This window comes from Danio rerio, chromosome 7, assembly GCF_052040795.2.
Source record: "Danio rerio strain M-AB ecotype USA chromosome 7, GRCz13ab, whole genome shotgun sequence".
In the NCBI taxonomy this organism is placed as follows: Eukaryota; Metazoa; Chordata; class Actinopteri; order Cypriniformes; family Danionidae; genus Danio; species Danio rerio.
Window position 1 is genome coordinate 32523891 of NC_141027.1, and position 18678 is coordinate 32542568.

The 18678-nt window shown below is 37.4% G+C and overlaps 1 protein-coding gene across 2 annotated transcripts in view; it reads left to right on the forward strand.

Moving 5' to 3' along the window:
* Positions 1-18678, forward strand: part of lgr4 (leucine-rich repeat containing G protein-coupled receptor 4) — a 91231-nt gene that overhangs the window by 63488 nt on the left and 9065 nt on the right. Inside the window, exons 6-14 of one of the 2 annotated variants that reach the window (NM_001353862.1) lie at positions 2222-2437; positions 4474-4545; positions 6131-6199; positions 10895-10966; positions 11068-11139; positions 12702-12770; positions 13539-13610; positions 16757-16822; positions 16907-16978. In NM_001353862.1, coding sequence (NP_001340791.1) covers positions 2222-2437; positions 4474-4545; positions 6131-6199; positions 10895-10966; positions 11068-11139; positions 12702-12770; positions 13539-13610; positions 16757-16822; positions 16907-16978 — 780 coding nt within the window. Of the gene's footprint in view, positions 1-2221; positions 2438-4473; positions 4546-6130; positions 6200-7299; positions 9515-10894; positions 10967-11067; positions 11140-12701; positions 12771-13538; positions 13611-16756; positions 16823-16906; positions 16979-18678 lie in introns of those variants that run through there. The other variant, XM_087259534.1, reaches the window with a different exon arrangement.

An 18678-nucleotide genomic window follows, 5' to 3' on the forward strand; every position in this document is an offset into this window, starting at 1 on the left:
AGAACTGTGTTCAGAAACTGAGCGCTAACTGATGTTTTAGCACCTACTTGACAGAACACTGTTATTTCCAATATGTGCACTCTCACAACGGCGTGTTTGTCGAAGAGCTTTCTGGACTTTCAATGCAAGGACAATATATGCACACTCTCCTGATGTTAATTTCAAGTCATTTTGCTACTAACTAAAACTAACTAAATTTAAATCAAGTTTAGTCAGTCTTCCTCATTATCTAAGATGAACAGATTTAATTCAGGCTTTAATTTTACATCTTAATTATCAGGACAAATATATCACTGAAGCTTCTGGGATTTGTCCAAAAATAAGATTTTCAACAAAAATGTAAAGCACTGAAGCTTCTGGGATTTTTCAGAAAAAAAGGTCATTTTCAAAAATGCATTGTTTGTTTAAAGAAATAGAATAGAAGAGTAAAGTAGAATAAAATTGACATCAGAGATAATAGGCACAAGGCTTCTGGTAGCCCTAAAAAAAAAAAAAAAAGTAAAAGTCAAAATTATTAGCCCTTCTGTGTTTTTTTTTTATATTTCCCAAACTATGTTTTAAAGAGCAAGAAAATTTTCTATTTTTGGCTATAATGTATTTTTTTCTGAAGAAGATAAATCCATATTAATAGCTCTCTTATACAATTTTTCTTTTCGTTTGTCTACAGAACAAACCATTGTTATGCAATGATTTTTATAATTACTCTAACTTGCCTAGTTAACCTAATTAACCTAGTAAAGACTTTAAATTGCACTTTAAGCTGAATATTGTAACCTTGAAAAATTATTTGTAAAATATTATGTACTGTCATCACAGCAAAGATAAAAGAAATCAGTTAAACATTATTAGAGTAACTATTATTACTCTCACTTTCTCTCACAAAAAATTACTGGTATTTAGGAAAGAAAAAAGAAATGTCTTTTTAGAACAAAAGTCATAGCATATTTGAAATTATTTTAAAAATGGGCATAAAATGTATTCTTTTGCATTTCTCCTCCCCTCAATGTCTCTTTCATCAATGTGTGGCTGAATTTGATGGTTTTTTCTTACCCATGAAAAAATGTACTTGTGACTTGCGTCAGAGATCTGCTAATTTCTGGCATATCTGGAATCCTCTGTGAGAGTTTTTGGAGAATGTGTATTAAAGCACTATGATTTTTATTAATTTTACCTTTTACAGAATATTTTTTAATTACTACCTGATGGATGTTTTTAAATGTATGGTTGAATGATGACATCAGTATATTTAAAAAAAAGTGCCTTATTTTCCCGACATTTTTTGTATAGTTTTTTACTTAATTGAAATTCAATCACTGTGCACTACTGCACTACCAGATAAGTTTAGTGCCACGACCAAATTTCTTCCAAAGTACCAAAGAAAGACACTTAATAGCTTATTAAATAAATCACAGGAGAAAAAAAAAATGTTTTGGCTGTGTGCCTTTGTTAGTGTCAGAGTTAAGCTGCAGTCACATTAGAGTTTGAGCATGCGAAATTCTGTCGTGCGGTGCTACGAAAAAGGGCGGGATTAAACAAGCTTATTAGACATTTTTAAAAGCAAGCATGTTTTAAATTTCTGTCCAGAGATGTCATGTTTTGATCCTCGATTGGTCTCACGCAGTCAAGTGATGCGATTTTGCAGGTCAGAGTTCACCAAGCTTGAACCTTGCACCGCAGCAACCTGCGAAACTGGACACATGACCCAGCGTTTCCGGTCTGACGCATTTGCGTGCGTATGAATGAAAGTCTATGGGAGGAAAAGCCCAGTGTGACCGCAGCTTTAATTGACAACTTTTATCAATTTAAGTGAAGTTTCACAAACTAATTTTGAGAGGATCATGTGATATGATTGAGTGAGGCTGGTATCCCATCTGTACTCCCTTATCTAAGAAACCCCCCATCTACCCCATCTCCCCTCTTTCTTCCTTTACCAGGGGGAGCTCTTGAGAACCACCTGATCTCATACCCCCTTACATGCTTTTTAACCAGGCGGGGGTCTCAAATATCTCCAAGCTCAGGGTTCTCTCCCAGAAAAGCATGCCAAACCTGCTAATTTTATAAAGCAATATCTAAGTGCGAACTCTTGAAATCCTTTTTTATTGTTACTTGGACTTACAATGAAAAGACAACATGTTCTCTGATGCCATATTTGTAGTAGTAAAATGTTTCCGCTCATGCATACTCAGTCTGGTTTCATGAATCTCTCTGTCTTTCTGTGCAGGCGTTTGGATGCTAACCACATCACATCAGTGCCGGAGGACAGTTTTGAGGGTCTGCAGCAGCTCAGGCACCTCTGGTTGGATGACAACAGCCTGACTGAGGTTCCCATCAGCCCCTTGCAGCACCAAAGTAACCTGCAGGCCCTGACGCTTGCCCTCAACCGCATCACACACATCCCAGACAACGCCTTCGCCAACCTCTCTAGCCTGGTTGTTTTGTGAGTACAGAGCAGCTTTAGTCACATTCATCAGATCCTATTTCAACACTGATAAATTGACCTTCCCCTGTTGCCTTTTACCACATGTCAGTTAAATCCATCAATGCGCCGCACTAACTGTAGTCCTAGGCGGCTCGTAAAGCACTTGTACAAATACGCTTAAGTACACACGCAGGTAAACAGCGGTGCGGATGGGCGATTTTAGAGAGAGAAAACAGGCAAAAGCAAAATGGCCCCTTGTGTCTTGCAAAGTTGAACAGAGCCTATAGGCTTTCTCTCTCCCCCTCTCCCTCTCTCTCTCTCTCTCTCTTTCTGGAAGCTTCTCTGTGGGTCTGATTTACCAATTACATTCCAGCTGCTGGAAAATATTTGTCTTAGGAGTGGAGGCCAATTAATCCGTTAAGTAGACTGAACAAACACACAGACCTGTGCGGTTGAGGAGTTATCCATCCACACGACTTCCAGCGACACAAAATGTTTGCGTTGGTGTTCCGCTGAGAAGTGCATCTTTTTAATGACTGGAAAATTCGAGCAAAGTGGACATCACTTGTCATCTGAATAGTTATAAATGAGCAATTAATTACTGCCTAGATTACATTAGATGCATTCTTTTACCTCTTAAGTTAGATTCATTATATTAAATGGGTATACATCTTGAAGACATGTTTTAAGTACATTTTGTCATTTTATTACACAGAATTGGCTATATAAAACAAGTGAATTATTGTGGAACCTGATTGATTTTAAATGTATTATGCCTTATTTTTAAAATGAGCTAAACTTTCTAAATTGGCATCTTTATAATTATTGGAAATATTAAAAATACATTTATATTTATTAAATGGATTTATATTTAATAGCATATGCCCATTTCCATTCATTCATTTTCTTGTCGGCTTAGTCCCACACACACACTCATACACCACGGACAATTTAGCCTGCCCCTTCTTGCTGTGAGGCGACAGCACTACCTACTGCGCCACTGCGCATGCCCATTTCCATTTCTTTTATATTTTAATTGTCATCATCCAAGTCTCAATGGGATATGCACAGCTAGTGTTTTTCAGCCAATGATAACCTTTTGGTAAAAGCTTAACGTGACTATTTTCAATTTCACAAGGTTTCTTTCACAGCATCGATGTTGTAATGTAATCACAATACATTCAGTTAAATAGACCTAAGCATTCATTTAGTTGTTTAAGTGTATAAGGAGATAAAAGACCGTGTAGCCACTAGCATCTTCAGGATCAGCAGGTGAGCAGAAACTGAAACAACTGCAGTAAAATAAATTGTTGTATTTTAAAGACATGGTGAGGGAAAATTTAATTTTAAAGGAGTGCTTCTTGTCTGGTCTGAGACCCACTTCTATCATTCATTCATTTTCTTTTCGGCTTTGTCCCTTTATTAATCTGGGGTCGCCACAGCGGTTGCCTTTGCAGCTGCAACCCATCTCTGGGAAATATCCATACACACTCATACACTACGGACAATTTAGCCTACCCAATTCACCTGTACCACATGTCTTTGGACTGTGGGGGAAACCGAAGCACCTGGAGGAAACCCACGTGAACGTGGGAAGAACATGCAAACTCCACACAGAAACGCCAACTGACCCAGCCTAGGCTTAAACCAGCAACCTTTTTCCTGTGAGGCGACAGCACTACCTACTGCACCACAGCGTCACCGAGACCCATTTTATATCGTATATTTATCAGGCATCGAAGATCACTTATTTTTAAAGAAATCAGACCCTAAATGTGCGATTTTATAATGCAAAGACAGTTCACCAGAAGCCCAAGGGCTGACTAGCTGATAATTAAAGGTCCATGTGCATATACCCGAATAACGTACTGTATAATGTTAACCAATGCTTATCATGAAAATGTTAATAACAAGCAGCAAAATATTTTTTGAGTGTAATAAACAACGATCAGCTTATTGTCATCAACAAGAATCGTAAAATAAAAGGATTGTGTAAAAATAAAAATGTCTAAATAAGTATTGCTTATAAATTTTTGTTTATCCATATTATTCAGGCATCTCCACAATAATCGGATCCAGGAAATTGGGAAAAACTGCTTTAATGGGCTGGACAACCTGGAGACATTGTGAGTTCCCCTTCACCTACTTATGTCATATACTCTCCTTTCATTGTGGAGAATGTAAATACATGTACGTTTACATCAACCGAAGTGGGTCTGTCATTAATAGCATCATACTCGGGTGTTTGGGTAGAAGTATAGTTGCTCTGTGTGGTGTTAGGACATTTCTCTGCTGCTCTAGCGCCCTCTTCTGCAGAACTCAGGTTTGCAGGTGAGGATGCCTAAGTTGCTAGGATGCGTTATACTAGAAAACACACTAGTTATGAAACACTTAAGCGTTGATTAAAGATCCCTATCATATAGCCTGATACATTAACACATATTTTTTTCAATTTGAGACATTGCATCATAACTCTAGTATTTTAGGTAGATATTTGTAAGGTGTCTCTAGTCTCTGTTTTGACATAAAAAAATACATCAATTGTTTTTCTAAAATTTATTACAGAGATAAAACCCCAGTTTACTTATAAATGTTAGTTACAATAGAGACTTTTCATGTGTTTTGCATGTTTTAATGCGATTACAGATCGGCCTTTATTAAGTTGGGCAACTCATTATTGCTTCACTTGAATAGAGTTAATCAGGATTTACAGTATGCCGATAAAGGACAAAGGAGCCTTTTCAGGACCTTGGGCTTTACCTTATTGCCTCCGTTCTCTCTCTCCACTTACCACAGTTCGTTTAGCAAGCATCCACCGCATCAGGGAGGAAGAGGCGAGGGGAAGGGGAAGGCAGATAGCCATCGCTGACTCTGCTTTATTTACTTATTCGGGCCATAATTAGGACAGGATGAGGACACGCCAACGTCCTGTGCCCCTGGGGAGGAGAGTGGGACACCGGACAGGGGCATTAGGGGTAGAGAGGAAGTTTCATGCCAGGTTGTATCGTGTGGCAGCTCAGACAAACAATAACACACTGAAGAAATCAGGAGATCGGCTGTGCTCACTGGTCTGATTTCTCGCAAGCAGTTTTTGGTTTCTCCTTATTTTAGATTGTGTCGTTTTTCTTTGGAAGCAAAATCAGTTACGGTTGCCTTTAAAATGGAGAACTAAAACAGATGGCTAAAATATTTTAATATGAATTCTAATTTGTTCAATGTACATAAGTATGTGAGGGTATCACATTTGACTTTTTTTTCACAGTATTATCACAGTATTTTAATAATTTACATAGGGGCAGAAATGATCTGTTGTCCTTCTGATAACAAATGTAATAGTTTTCAAGTAACTTGTCATTAACACCATTACATAACATTAACCAAACGATTGTGTTGTTGGTGACTATGGTCTTTCTCTTGTATAACGAGTTACATGCAGTGTTATACATATCTTTCATTGGATATTAAAGAAGTTAAAGGGATCTCTATAAATATTTACAAACTCAGAGACAGAATAATAAATTCACAATATTTTATGGAGAACAAGGTAACATTGTTGTGCATATTTATTACCACAATGTATTGAATTATTGAATACAGACACATGTCTAAGTCTTTAGTATAAAAATAATAAGTTTGCTATATTAGGGGAAGTGTTTAGTTCACAGGAGTGAGGGCTAAATGAATAACGTGACCTGTCCTGTGTTCTTTCAGGGATCTAAACTTCAACAATCTGAAGATCTTCCCAGAGGCCATTCAGATGCTGCCCAAGCTGAAAGAACTGTGAGTTTTTGCAAACACACACTCATTTACTGTCATTCGAGTAGTTTGTCTCAGACACTTGTTTGGGGGTTCGTTTTTGATGTGGATGGTTGGTGTTTTTTACACAGAAAGTGAGGTTGTCTGAACCTGTCAAATAATAATGATAACACATTTAAACCTGGTTCGCTTACAAACTCCTTGTGATTTTTAAAAGTGAATCTAAAGATACAAAATGGCTTTTATAACAAACACTATCTAAAGTGAATATCATGCAAGCCTGACGAGGGCAATGCTGTGATCTGGGGATGCTGAAGTTGGTCAGGTCTATAGGTTCAGCAGGTTAGGTGCCCAAAGAATGAGGTTAACTGACTACCTGAATATACTCAATGACCAGGTCATTCCATCAATTGATGACCGTGAGAATGTACGTTTACATGGACACCAATAATCTCATTTTAATACGATTAAGACAATCCATTAAAACTACACTTTTTCAGCATTTCTTACTCACATCCAATATCTGGTTTGTCACGGTGGCATGCATGAAATGTTAGAGAATGACAGTGAAAGTGCCAAACTGCAGTTAAAGTCGACAAATTAAAAATGAAACACCCAAAATTATGATACTCAGGAGGAAATGTGGATAGCTGTTACGATAACCAGCGATCATTCACTGGAGATCGCTGGTTTCCTCTTCATGAACCTCACTTCCGCATTCCCCAGGACTACATTTCCATACATGCACTTCTTCCAATCACGCACGCCTGGTCACTCATCTTCCTGATTACATCACCAGCTGAAACCTGTTACAGAGACTGATTACACACAGTATTTAAGCAGCACACACACTCATTCACTTTGCAGAGTCTTGTCTACTGTTTGGTGACATTTCAACGCGTTTCTTCCGATCTTGTTTTCTCCGTGTCTGTACCTAGCTTAGTTTCCTTGTTATCCTGTTTAGCCGCCAGCCTTTCGACCTTTTGCCTGTTTACCGACTTCGACTTTGGATTTGCCCGTATATGCCTGTTCATACCTGTTTTGACCATTGCTTGCCTGACCACGAATAAACCTGCATTTGGATCTTACCTTCAGTTGTTTGTATCTATCCCGAATCACAACAGAAGACTCGGCCACGTTATGGATCCAGCAGTGTTTTTGGTCCGTCTACGCCAAGGTAATCAATCCCTCGAGAACCACATCCAGTGTTATTTGGAGATCGCTAACACCACTGATTTACCAGACTGTATGCTCATTGACTTTTTTATTTATGGGCTTAATGAGCCGCTAAAGAGCACACTTTCAAGTGTTCGTTCTCGAGGGACTTTCTCTGAATTTTTGGACTATGCTCTACGCACTGTGGACTCGTCCTTCACCATAGGTGAGGTGGAGGAAACTCCTAAATATTTTTTGGGGAGGGGCAGTGTACAGCAAGACCAGATAACACCGGGGCTTGCTGCTCATTCCATCACCACACTCCCAGCTCAGAAAATGGCCGCATCTAGTCCTTCAGCTCACAAAATGGCCGACTCCAGTCTTCCAGCTCACAAGATGGCCGACTCCAGTCCTCCAGCTCACAATGTGGTCACAACCAGCCCTCCAGCTCACAATGTGGTAAACGCCAATCTGCCACCAGCTCACAAGATGGTTTCCTGTTCCTTGTCCGTTCCTGCCTTAGTTCCTGTTCTAGTTCCTGAAGTGCCATCAACTGAGCCCCCAGAATGGTCACCACTACCTGAGTTACCAGAGCTGCCAGACCCTCCAGAGCTGCCAGACCTTCCAGAGCTGCCAGACCCTCCAGAGCTGCCACCGCCACCTCCAGTGCTACCAGTCCCTCCAGTGCTGCCAGACCCTCCAGAGCTGCCAGACCCTCCAGTGCTGCCAGACCCTCTAGAGCTGCCAGACCCTCCAGTGCTGCCAGACCCTCCAGGACTGCCAGACCCTCCAGTGCTACCAGACCTGCCAGATCCTCCAGAGCTGCCAGACCTTCCAGAGCTACTAGACACTCCAGTGCTGCCAGACCGTCCAGTGCTGCCAGATCCTCCAGCGCAGCCAGAGTCGACGCCGCAGCCAGAGTCGACGCCGCAGCCAGAGTCGACGCCGCAGCCAGAGTCGACGCCGCAGCCAGAGTCGACGCCGCAGCCAGAGTCGACGCCGCAACCAGAGTCGACTCCGCCTCCTGAGCCTCCTGAATGGTCGCCGCCTCCTGAGCTTCTTGAATGGTCGCCGCCTGAGTTTCCTGAATGGCCGCCGCCCAAGCCTCCTGAATGGCCGCCGCCTCCTGAGCTTCTTGAATGGTCGCCGCCTGAGTTTCCTGAATGGCCGCCGCCCAAGCCTCCTGAATGGCCGCCGCCTCCTGAGCTTCTTGAATGGTCGCCGCCTGAGTTTCCTGAATGGCCGCCGCCTCCTGAGCTTCTTGAATGGTCGCCACCTGAGTTTCCTGAATGGCCGCCGCCCAAGCCTCCTGAATGGCCGCCGTCGGCTGAACTTCCTGAATGGCAGCTGCCACCTAAGCTTCCTCAATGGTCTCAGCTCCACGCTCCAGGCCCTCCGCAACTCTACTCTCCGGGTCTTCCACAGCTCCACGCTCCAGGCCCTCCGCAACTCCACTCTCCGGGTCTTCCGCAGCTCCACGCTCCAGGTCCTCCATTGTCAAACGATCCAGGACCACGACAGCTCTACTCTCCGGGTCTTCCGCAGCTCCACACTCCAGGCCCTCCGCAGCTCCCTCCTCCGGGTCTTCCGCAACTCCACGCTCCAGGCCCGCCTCAGCTCCACGCCCCAGGTACGCTCCAGCTGCATGGTCCTGGCCCTCCATCCCTCCCCCTGTTCCGCCTCCGCTCCACCCCCCGCCTGAACTGTATTTGGAGCGTCTGGAAGCCGCTCTTTAGAGGGGGGGCTATGTTACGATAACCAGCGATCATTCACTGGAAATCGCTGGTTTCCTCTTCATGAACCTCACTTCCGCATTCCCCAGGACTACATTTCCATACATGCACTTCTTCCAATCACGCACGCCTGGTCACTCATCTTCCTGATTACATCACCAGCTGAAACCTGTTACAGAGACTGATTACACACAGTATTTAAGCAGCACACACACTCATTCACTTTGCCGAGTCTTGTCTACTGTTTGGTGACATTTCAACGCGTTTCTTCCGATCTTGTTTTCTCCGTGTCTGTACCTAGCTTAGTTTCCTTGTTATCCTGTTTAGCCGCCAGCCTTTCGACCTTTTGCCTGTTTACCGACTTCGACTTTGGATTTGCCCGTATATGCCTGTTCATACCTGTTTTGACCATTGCTTGCCTGACCACGAATAAACCTGCATTTGGATCTTACCTTCAGTTGTTTGTATCTATCCCGAATCACAACAATAGCGTGGTGAAGCAATGATGTTAATTGAATGAATGTGCTTCAAAAAGTAACTCATATCAACACCTTAATTATATTACTGCCTTATTCGTATTAAAACAATTAATTTGATTACTGATGCCCATGTAAAGGTAGTCAATGCCAGGAGTCATCAGGCTTAAATTGTAAAAGATTGTTTAAGGAACATAAAACCACCACAGAGTCCGGACCTTAAACCAGTTGAGAATCTTTGGGGTGTGCTGGAAAAGACTTTGCACTCCGATCCGACTCTCCCATCACAATCCAAGATCCAAAAACGTATGCTACTCTCTCTGTATGGGAATAAATCCACTGTTGTGGACAACAATTGTTGATGTTGACTTTTTATTTAAACTAACTAATTGAAAGCTTTTTTAAACTGCTTGTTTTAATCTTAACATACAAAACAATCCTGGTTCAAATCACTTGTATATGTGCATATATGTGCTGTTTTTTATCTTTAAAAGAGCTAATAAAATCTGTAAACAGGTCAAAGCTACACAGGGCACTGTGTCATATACAAACACAAATCTGCTGCCCCATATAGAAATTTGATCTATGGAAAATATGCAATTGACATATATGACATATATGTCGTATATGTGGTGTATATTTCAAAATATTTGAGTGTGTGTTCATTATATATTATATATAACATTTTAGGTATTATATTGGAACTTGTATGTAATATATATAATTTGCATATATTGCCACATATCAGATTTCTATGTGGGACCATAAAAGTGTTTCTAACACTACAATGACTAGAAAAAAGTGGTATAATTAAGGATTTTTAATGTCAAATTTTGGGACATTGCGTCTTGTTTTTAGCTGATTAAGATATCTCTATGTTGCATTCATATTTCAATTGAAACACAGAACTAAACCAAGACTCATCTTTTCAGTTTGGTGCACAGCAGGGATCCGTTTGCAGAGATCACACTTTTCAAATGAACTGCACTCACAATCACACCACAGTTTTTTTTAATCAAACCAAACCTGCCAAGTGAGAACTGTACACACCTCTAAATTGCTCTAAAAAGAAACATCTTGGGAGTCCTTTTACAAGACAAAATAAGACTTGAAGAGTGTAATATAGCATCAAGAGTCCCAAACAGGTTTTTGTTAATCCTTCCAGCCTTGTGTTTTGAAGAGAACTACAGTAGTGTCAAGCTGCCCTCTAGTGTTAAGATTGAGACCTGCTTGATAAAACAGAGCTGTGGTCAGTGAAGCAGCAGTTATGAATCCTGAGGGAGATTATCTCAGAGCATCTAAAAATGTTTAGTCTAATGATTTCATAATGATTTAAATTTTTCCCTGTTTGCTAGTGGATTTCATAGCAACAACATTGCATCTATCCCTGAGGGAGCCTTCTGCAGGAATTCCCTTCTTCGAACAATGTAAGCAAACGCTGATCCCACACACACACACTGAAATATCGTGCTTCATTTATTTATTTATTTTTGTTGGCTATAAACATTCATTATATGTGTGTCTACAGCCATCTTTTTGACAACCCGCTCTCCTTCGTGGGAACCACTGCTTTCCAGAACCTGTCAGACTTGCACTCTCTGTAAGCAGAAGCATTATTCAGTAATTGTTGTGGAACTGAAGTAATTACACACACATTTAACATGCCAGTCACTCACACTGACACCTGTCACTTACAGGCTCATATGCATATTATTACACCATTTACTTGGTTTTCATGTTAATTCTGTTTAGTCACACCAAAATTACAAAATTAGTTTTTACACCAATGTGATTTTCTTTCATCCATGAAATGATAAACAGAGCATTTAGGAGTTGTTATTTTCTCTAAATTTTTATCATGAAATTAATAACGATCTATGCTGTATTTAAAATATGAAATATAGGTTTGCAAAGTTTTTTGTAAAAAGATTCATCTTTACCATGAAAACTATATGTTAAAAATCAAATATACTAGTTATGTTTCTTATTATTTGTAAATTTTTTTGTATTTTATATATTATTTAGTTTTTCTACACATTGTGGTACGTTTCCACTTTAACCTAATTTTACAACCTTCATCTAGCTTACACAAAATAATAATAATAATAATAAGCCTACCATCATTTACTCATCGTATTATGTTATTTAAAACCTGTATTCATTTATTTTTTCTGCAGAACCCAAAATAAGATATTTTGAAGAATGTTCTAATCCAAAGAATATCCTTATGAGACCCTTTGACTTTCTGTGTAGTTAATATTAATAAAAAAATATCAGTACTCTTGGCTGAATATGTTTCATAACTTTATGAACATATGTAGAATTGATCTGATCTGTAGTAGTCAAGAATGGCTGCACATTTTGATTTTAGGTTAGCTTTGATTCACTTTTTTTGACCCACTTCAAATTCTGTTTATTGTTTTTCAATCTTATGTATGTGCTTCTACATAAAACGAAGGTCCCACTGTCTTTGACTTTGAAAACACCCTGCTATATTTTCATATTATGACTATTTATTCCACGCATCTGAAACAGAGATACATGTTTTATGATAAAATAACGTGCTCACTGATGATTTTCATAAATATAAATACAATATTTATATTAAATTGGTATTTAATTAATCAAATCAATCTGAATGGACGCCTAGCCCTACAACACACACAGTGGAAGTCAATGGCAGCCAGGTGTGGTGTGCGTCAGTTGAGCGTCTTCTGTGTGCAGTGGCCTGTCAGAAGCTGGATTTAGTTTTTCTACACATTGGGGTAGAATAATAATAGTAATAATAATAGCAATAAGCCTGCCATCGGTTACTCATCGTCTTATGTTATTTAAAACCTGTAGTCATTTCTTTTATCTGCGGAACCCAAAATAAGATATTTTGAAAAATGCTCTTATCCAAAGAATATCCTAATGATACCCTTTGACTTTCATTGAATATTTTGGTTCAGAAAAAAGAAATGCATACATGTTTTAAATGACACAGGAGTGAATAAATAATGACTTTATTTTTCTTTTACGTACTTCATTTATGTAGTTTGGCAGGGTTCACATTTACTCTCAATTTAGGAAAGTATCAGCTCAAATTATCTGCTAAGCTTTAGCTTTTGTCTTGAACGGATGATCGTGGAGTTTTCATTATGTTTAATTTATATTTTACAGAATGCTGCGTGGTGCCAGTATGATGCAGGATTTCCCCAGCCTCACTGGAACAATAAATCTGGAGAGCCTGTGAGTTTCCATAAAACCACACAAAGACGAGTGTCGGTTACAATAAAACGAACGGCAAACCATTTATAAAACTTTTCCTTATATGGAAACACAGCCTAAAAGTACAATTAATTGCAAACACTGAAGAAGCTATAATCTTTAAGAATGTCCACATGTTAATCTCTTTATTTATTTCCAATGTGTGGACATGACATCTTATGTAGCCCTTCCCTGAATCTGTAGTTTGCCTACGTTACATAAACGTTTGTGACATTTACACATCTTCCCGAGTGCCTTCTGATATGACACATAAATGGAGTACTTATGCATATTAACATCCAAGATAATGTAATAAGAGACATTTTCTAGTGTAATGTCAGTGTGTTATGCAGTAATAAAATAATAAAACTAAAATAAAATGAATGATCATAAAATAATCATAAAAATGTCATTTTAATGACCTTATCTGTGATTTGCAGAGCTATTAAAAATGTGTTCTCCAACACAAAATAATAAATATTAAATAGGTAAAATGCAGAGTTTACAAGATATCATAACATAAATAATTTTTATGTAGACTTAGGTTATTTGCATATTTGTTTACCTCTAAGCAAATAACACAAACTAACTTAGACAGGCAGTACTGTTAATGGCCACTGGTGTCGCTAATAGCAAAGTTTTCTCAACTTGTCATGCAGCCCCTTTAAGGACTAGACATTTAATAGTTGACAAAACTGTTTAATTAAAGCAAAAACAAAATTGATATTTTATTTCTCTTGCATTGTCCAGGACTTTAACAGGAACTAAAATCAGGAGCATCCCGGCAGACCTGTGTGAGGATCTAACTGTGCTGCGAACAGTGTAAGTTCTTTCCCACTTACTGTATATACAACACATGTATGCATATTAGCACTAAATGCTACAAACTAATACCCCAGCGTAAACACACAAACATGTTTCTTAGCAGTGACACACCATTCATAATCATCCATAACACATGTCAGTCAGAGGTCCATGAGAGGCCGGCGATGGTCCAGTTACCGCCTTCAGCAGTCAGTAATTAATCATCAGTCACAGGCCTCTTAACACACAAAGGTTAGCTGTCACTCAGAACACTCACACACGGTCATGGAAAAGCCTTCAAGCCGCTGCTGTCATTCAGGAACTAACATATGCTGGGCATGTCACTCAGAACTCTATGCACTTTGCTTACTGGCTTAGCTTTGAATACACACTGGGGCAAATAATAACTTCTATATTGATTCTCAAAGTCATGAATCGATTCTTTTCTAAATTCTATATTCCAGTGGTTTTTATATTTTGACATTGGTAGGACTAGGCAATATATAATTACATCTAGCGATAGAGATTGTTCTATATAGTGCATCAGCAAACATATTTATGTAGCAGCAGTGTTGGGTTTAATGACTTACAAATGAACTATTAACTAGTTCAACTAGGTATGCACTGAATAAGTAATGTGAGAGATTACTCTTTATTTTTATTTGACTTTTTTACAGATTCTTAAAATGTCTTAAGAATCTTAAAATCTACAGAGTCTTAAAATTCAACAGTTCTGTTTCTATCAATTTAGGGAAGCAGAATTATTAGTTTATTGCTATACAATTTACTAAGACAATTTCACATGATGAAGAAAACAAATGGAGCCAGAAATGACTAAATAACAATACATTATATATTTTTAGAATATATATATTTTTTATTTTGGTTATTTTGCTTGATGCTTAAAAAGTCAATGAATTTTGACAGATTTTTGACAGAGATCATCATTTTGATGATATCATATTGCAGAACTACAAAAAACTACCTTAAATTAAATGATTTAATTAAATGTTGTAAATTTAAACTGCCTTTTGTCTTTTAAAATGTAAACACTGCCACTTGACAAATAGACAAGGTTTCCGTAGTGTTTTAAAATGTTTTAAATCTCAAAACCAGAATTTTTGGCCTTAAAAAGTCTTAAATTTACTGAAATGTTGTGCTGTAGGTCTTAAATCTTTTTAAACAGGTCTTAATTTTCCTTTGTTCATGTAAAGCTACCCAATCTGGCCATTAACACCCATACAAATCACCAACAATGGCAATCTCAATAAAACTTATACTTTTTATTTAAAAATGTCATCTTTACCTTTATTTACCATAATGGTTTGATTATTTTCCTCATAATAATATTTGTTTAAAAGTTACCCATGTATTTACTGCTGAGGACACTGACCTGGACAGACTGTTGTGCATATATTTAGTTTATTACAGTTTTTAAAACTTTTAAAACATTTGTCCATTTTTTTAGAAAATTCATATTAAAATAAATGTGTTTATAACTAGAGCTTACTTGTTTTGACACAATATTTAAAATATTATTGCTAAGTAATATTTAAACTATTTAAATTAATCATTAGTAAATTATAATTGTATTATTAAATGTAATAAATTATACATTTTTTTATTTTATTTTTTTGATTGGGCAAATATAAATATTTTCCATCTGGGACTCCTTAGTGTTTAGCCCTGTATGAGTCTAAAATTTGATTCATAATGGTCTTAAAAATGGCTTAAGTCTTAAATTTTAACTTGGTGAAACCTGCAGAAACCCTGGATAGAGGACAAAGCACAAGCCAAATCAAGGAGCAGCTCGACTAGTGTATTCTGCATTGAACTCTATTGTGTTATAAATGGGATTGTTTATGTATGTACATATAAGTTCATTATATTACATTATACTGTATATAAAATGATACTGGGTTAATTGGTCTTTTTTTTTATATATTACCACATAAATAAGGAAATTCCCCTTGGCAAATTTATTGAATATGGTTTGGTATATATTTTGCCCGCAGTCCTCAATCAAGTTTGGTTTTAGGCCCTGCAAAGGAAAAAAGTTGGGGCACCTCTGTTTTTTGCATTGATATGCATTTATAGGGATTTTTGAGTTATTTACTTTTCAGACAAAGTAATTAGAAAAGTATTTAAATACAAGTTCAGTGATTTAATTAGTAACCCAATGACGCAGAGCATTAATGCTCATATAAATCAGAGCAGCAAAGAAACATGGATAAAAGTGAATAAAAATGTTTGATGAGTCATTAAAGTAATGTGAAAAAAAGGGTCTGACAGATGCCTTTTTGTGGCACAAACTCCCGAAGCACTGTGTGACACCGCTGTGTGCGAGAGCTAAATTCACTTCACTTTTGTGACTAACTTCAACTTGAACATCAACTTCACACTTGTGTGTTGAACTGCCCAAATAAAAACAATTCAGAGATATCACTCATGTATAAGGTCAAGAACACTATGAAAAAAATCAGTGCTCTTGGCTGAATTTGTTTCATAACTTTATGAATATTTGTAGAACTTGTTTGATCTGTAGTAGTCAACATTTGAAGTGGATCAAAAAAGTTCAAGAACAGCTGCACATTTTGGTTTTAGGTTAGCTTTAATGAAAGTTTTTGACCCACTTCAAATGCTGATTAATGTATTTCGAATTGATGTATATTAATGTGTGTGTTTCTACATAAATAGAAGGTCCCACTGTTTTTGACTTTAAAAAACCCCTGCTACATTTCCATATTATGACTTTTTATTCCACGCATCTGAAGAGATACACTGAGTTCACCGATGATTTTCATAAATAAAAATACAGCATTTATAATAAATTGATATTCAATTAATCAAATCAAGAGCTTGAGGATCTGAAACCAAGACATCTGAATGGACACTTAGCCCTAAAACACACAAAGTGGAAGTCAATGGTGGCCAGGCGCGGTGTGCGTCAGTCGAGCGTCATCAGTGTGCAGTGGCCTGTCAGAAGCACAGCTGCAGGGGGACGTTTTAAAGTGCTGTCTAATGACCTCCCGGAGGAGCGAGCCAGAGTCAGACCTGACTGCTGTAACACATCACACATCCTTTTGTTCCTGTCCAAACTTCATCAAAACATTCCCACTCCTCACCAGCTCGGTGTCTCAACATTTGTGTCTATGTCCTGACAGAGACCTTTCCTATAATGACATTGAAGACCTGCCATCCTTTCAGGGCTGCGTTAGACTGCAGGACATGTAAGTTTTTGCGAACATGCTACATTATGTTCAGTTCTGACATTCAAATGAATAGGCACTGACTTTTTTTTTTTATATTTGCAGCAATCTACAGCATAACCAAATCAAGCAGATAGACAGGGGAACTTTCCAGGGCATGACTAGCCTTCGAGTGCTGTAAGTAATTGCAATTATTGTGTGCCAAAATTGTGGTTATATGCAAATGTCGTAATAAAAAATGTATATAGACAGCAGGTCGTTATCACAAAGTAATCCCAGGCAGGGTGATCAGTCCTGTATTAGACGACCCTAAATTATGCCACGTATTACATGGCTCCTTACCGTATAAATAAATAAATGGTCATGAAATATTGATTCGGAGTCGATGAAAGATTTCATTATATGAGATGAAAGAGGCTGTAGAGGGATACAAAAGACCTAAAACTAGCACAGCTATAGAGGAAATTGTTGGCAACACTCATTATACAAACAAAATTGACCATTCGATGCTTAGATTAGCCAATCAGAATTAAGAAGTATTACTGAATTCTTGTATTGAGTTATTAACTGTAATTGGTCTAATGAGCTATATAACTTGAAGATTTATTCATTGTGATTATTATTATTAGTAGTAGTATTGCTAGTTGGAGTATGAATACAAATATTGTATAATCATCATAAATTTATTATTAATTATATATTGATTTAAAAAGGCATACATCATGATGAACAATGTTTTTCCCCTCTTATTTAACGAAAAATACAGCAAATTATCAACATTGTGCTCGTTATTTCTTATTAATTATCATTCAATAATATTTATAATTAAAACAACAACATCACAAATTGTTGAATGTTCATCCATTCATTTTCTTTTCAGCTTAGTCCATTTATTAATCAGTGGTCACCGGAATGAACCGCCAACTTATTCAGCATCTTTTATGCACCGGATGTCCTTTCAGCCACAACCCAACACTGGGAAGCACCCACAGACTCTTGCATTCACTCTCATACTCTATGGCCAATTTAGCTTATTCAGTTCACCTATAGCACATGTCTTTGGACTGTGGGGGAAACCTGAGCACCTGGAGGAAACCCACGTGAACAAGGGGAGAGCATGCAAACTCCACACAAAAATGCCAACTGACCCAGCCAGGGCTCGTACCAGCGAACTCTTGCTGTGAGGCGATTATGCTACCCCCTGAGCCACCGTGCTGTCCATTATAAGCATTGTGATTATTATTTTTATTAATTATTATTTATTAATAATTATGACTATACCAACAACAACATCATAAATTGTTGAATATTATTATTAATTATATATTTATTAAAAAAGGCATGTGTCAGGATGAAAACAATTTGCTTTTGTTTTTTGTTTTTTGAAGGAAAGTCGCTTTATCCACTTATTTAATAACAAATACAGTAAAATTATAAACATTGTGATTATTATTTTTTTTAATATCATTCATTAATAATTATAACAACATCAACATTAACTGTTGAATATTATTATTAATTATATATTTATTTATTTAAAAAGGCATGCGTCGATGAACACAATTTTTTTTAAGGAAAGTCACTTCTCTTATTTAATAATAAATACAGCAGAATTACAAAGCATTGTGATTATTAATTTTATTAATTATTATTAATTAATAATTATAATAACAACATCATAAACTGTTAAATATTTTTTTGAAGGAATGTCGCATCATAATCTTATTTAACAACAAATACAGCAAAATTATAAGCATTAATTAATTAATTTTCTTAATTGTTATTCATTATTAATTATAACAACAACATCATAAATTGTTGAATATTATTATTATTATATACTTATTTAAAAAAGGCATGCGTCAGGATGAACACAA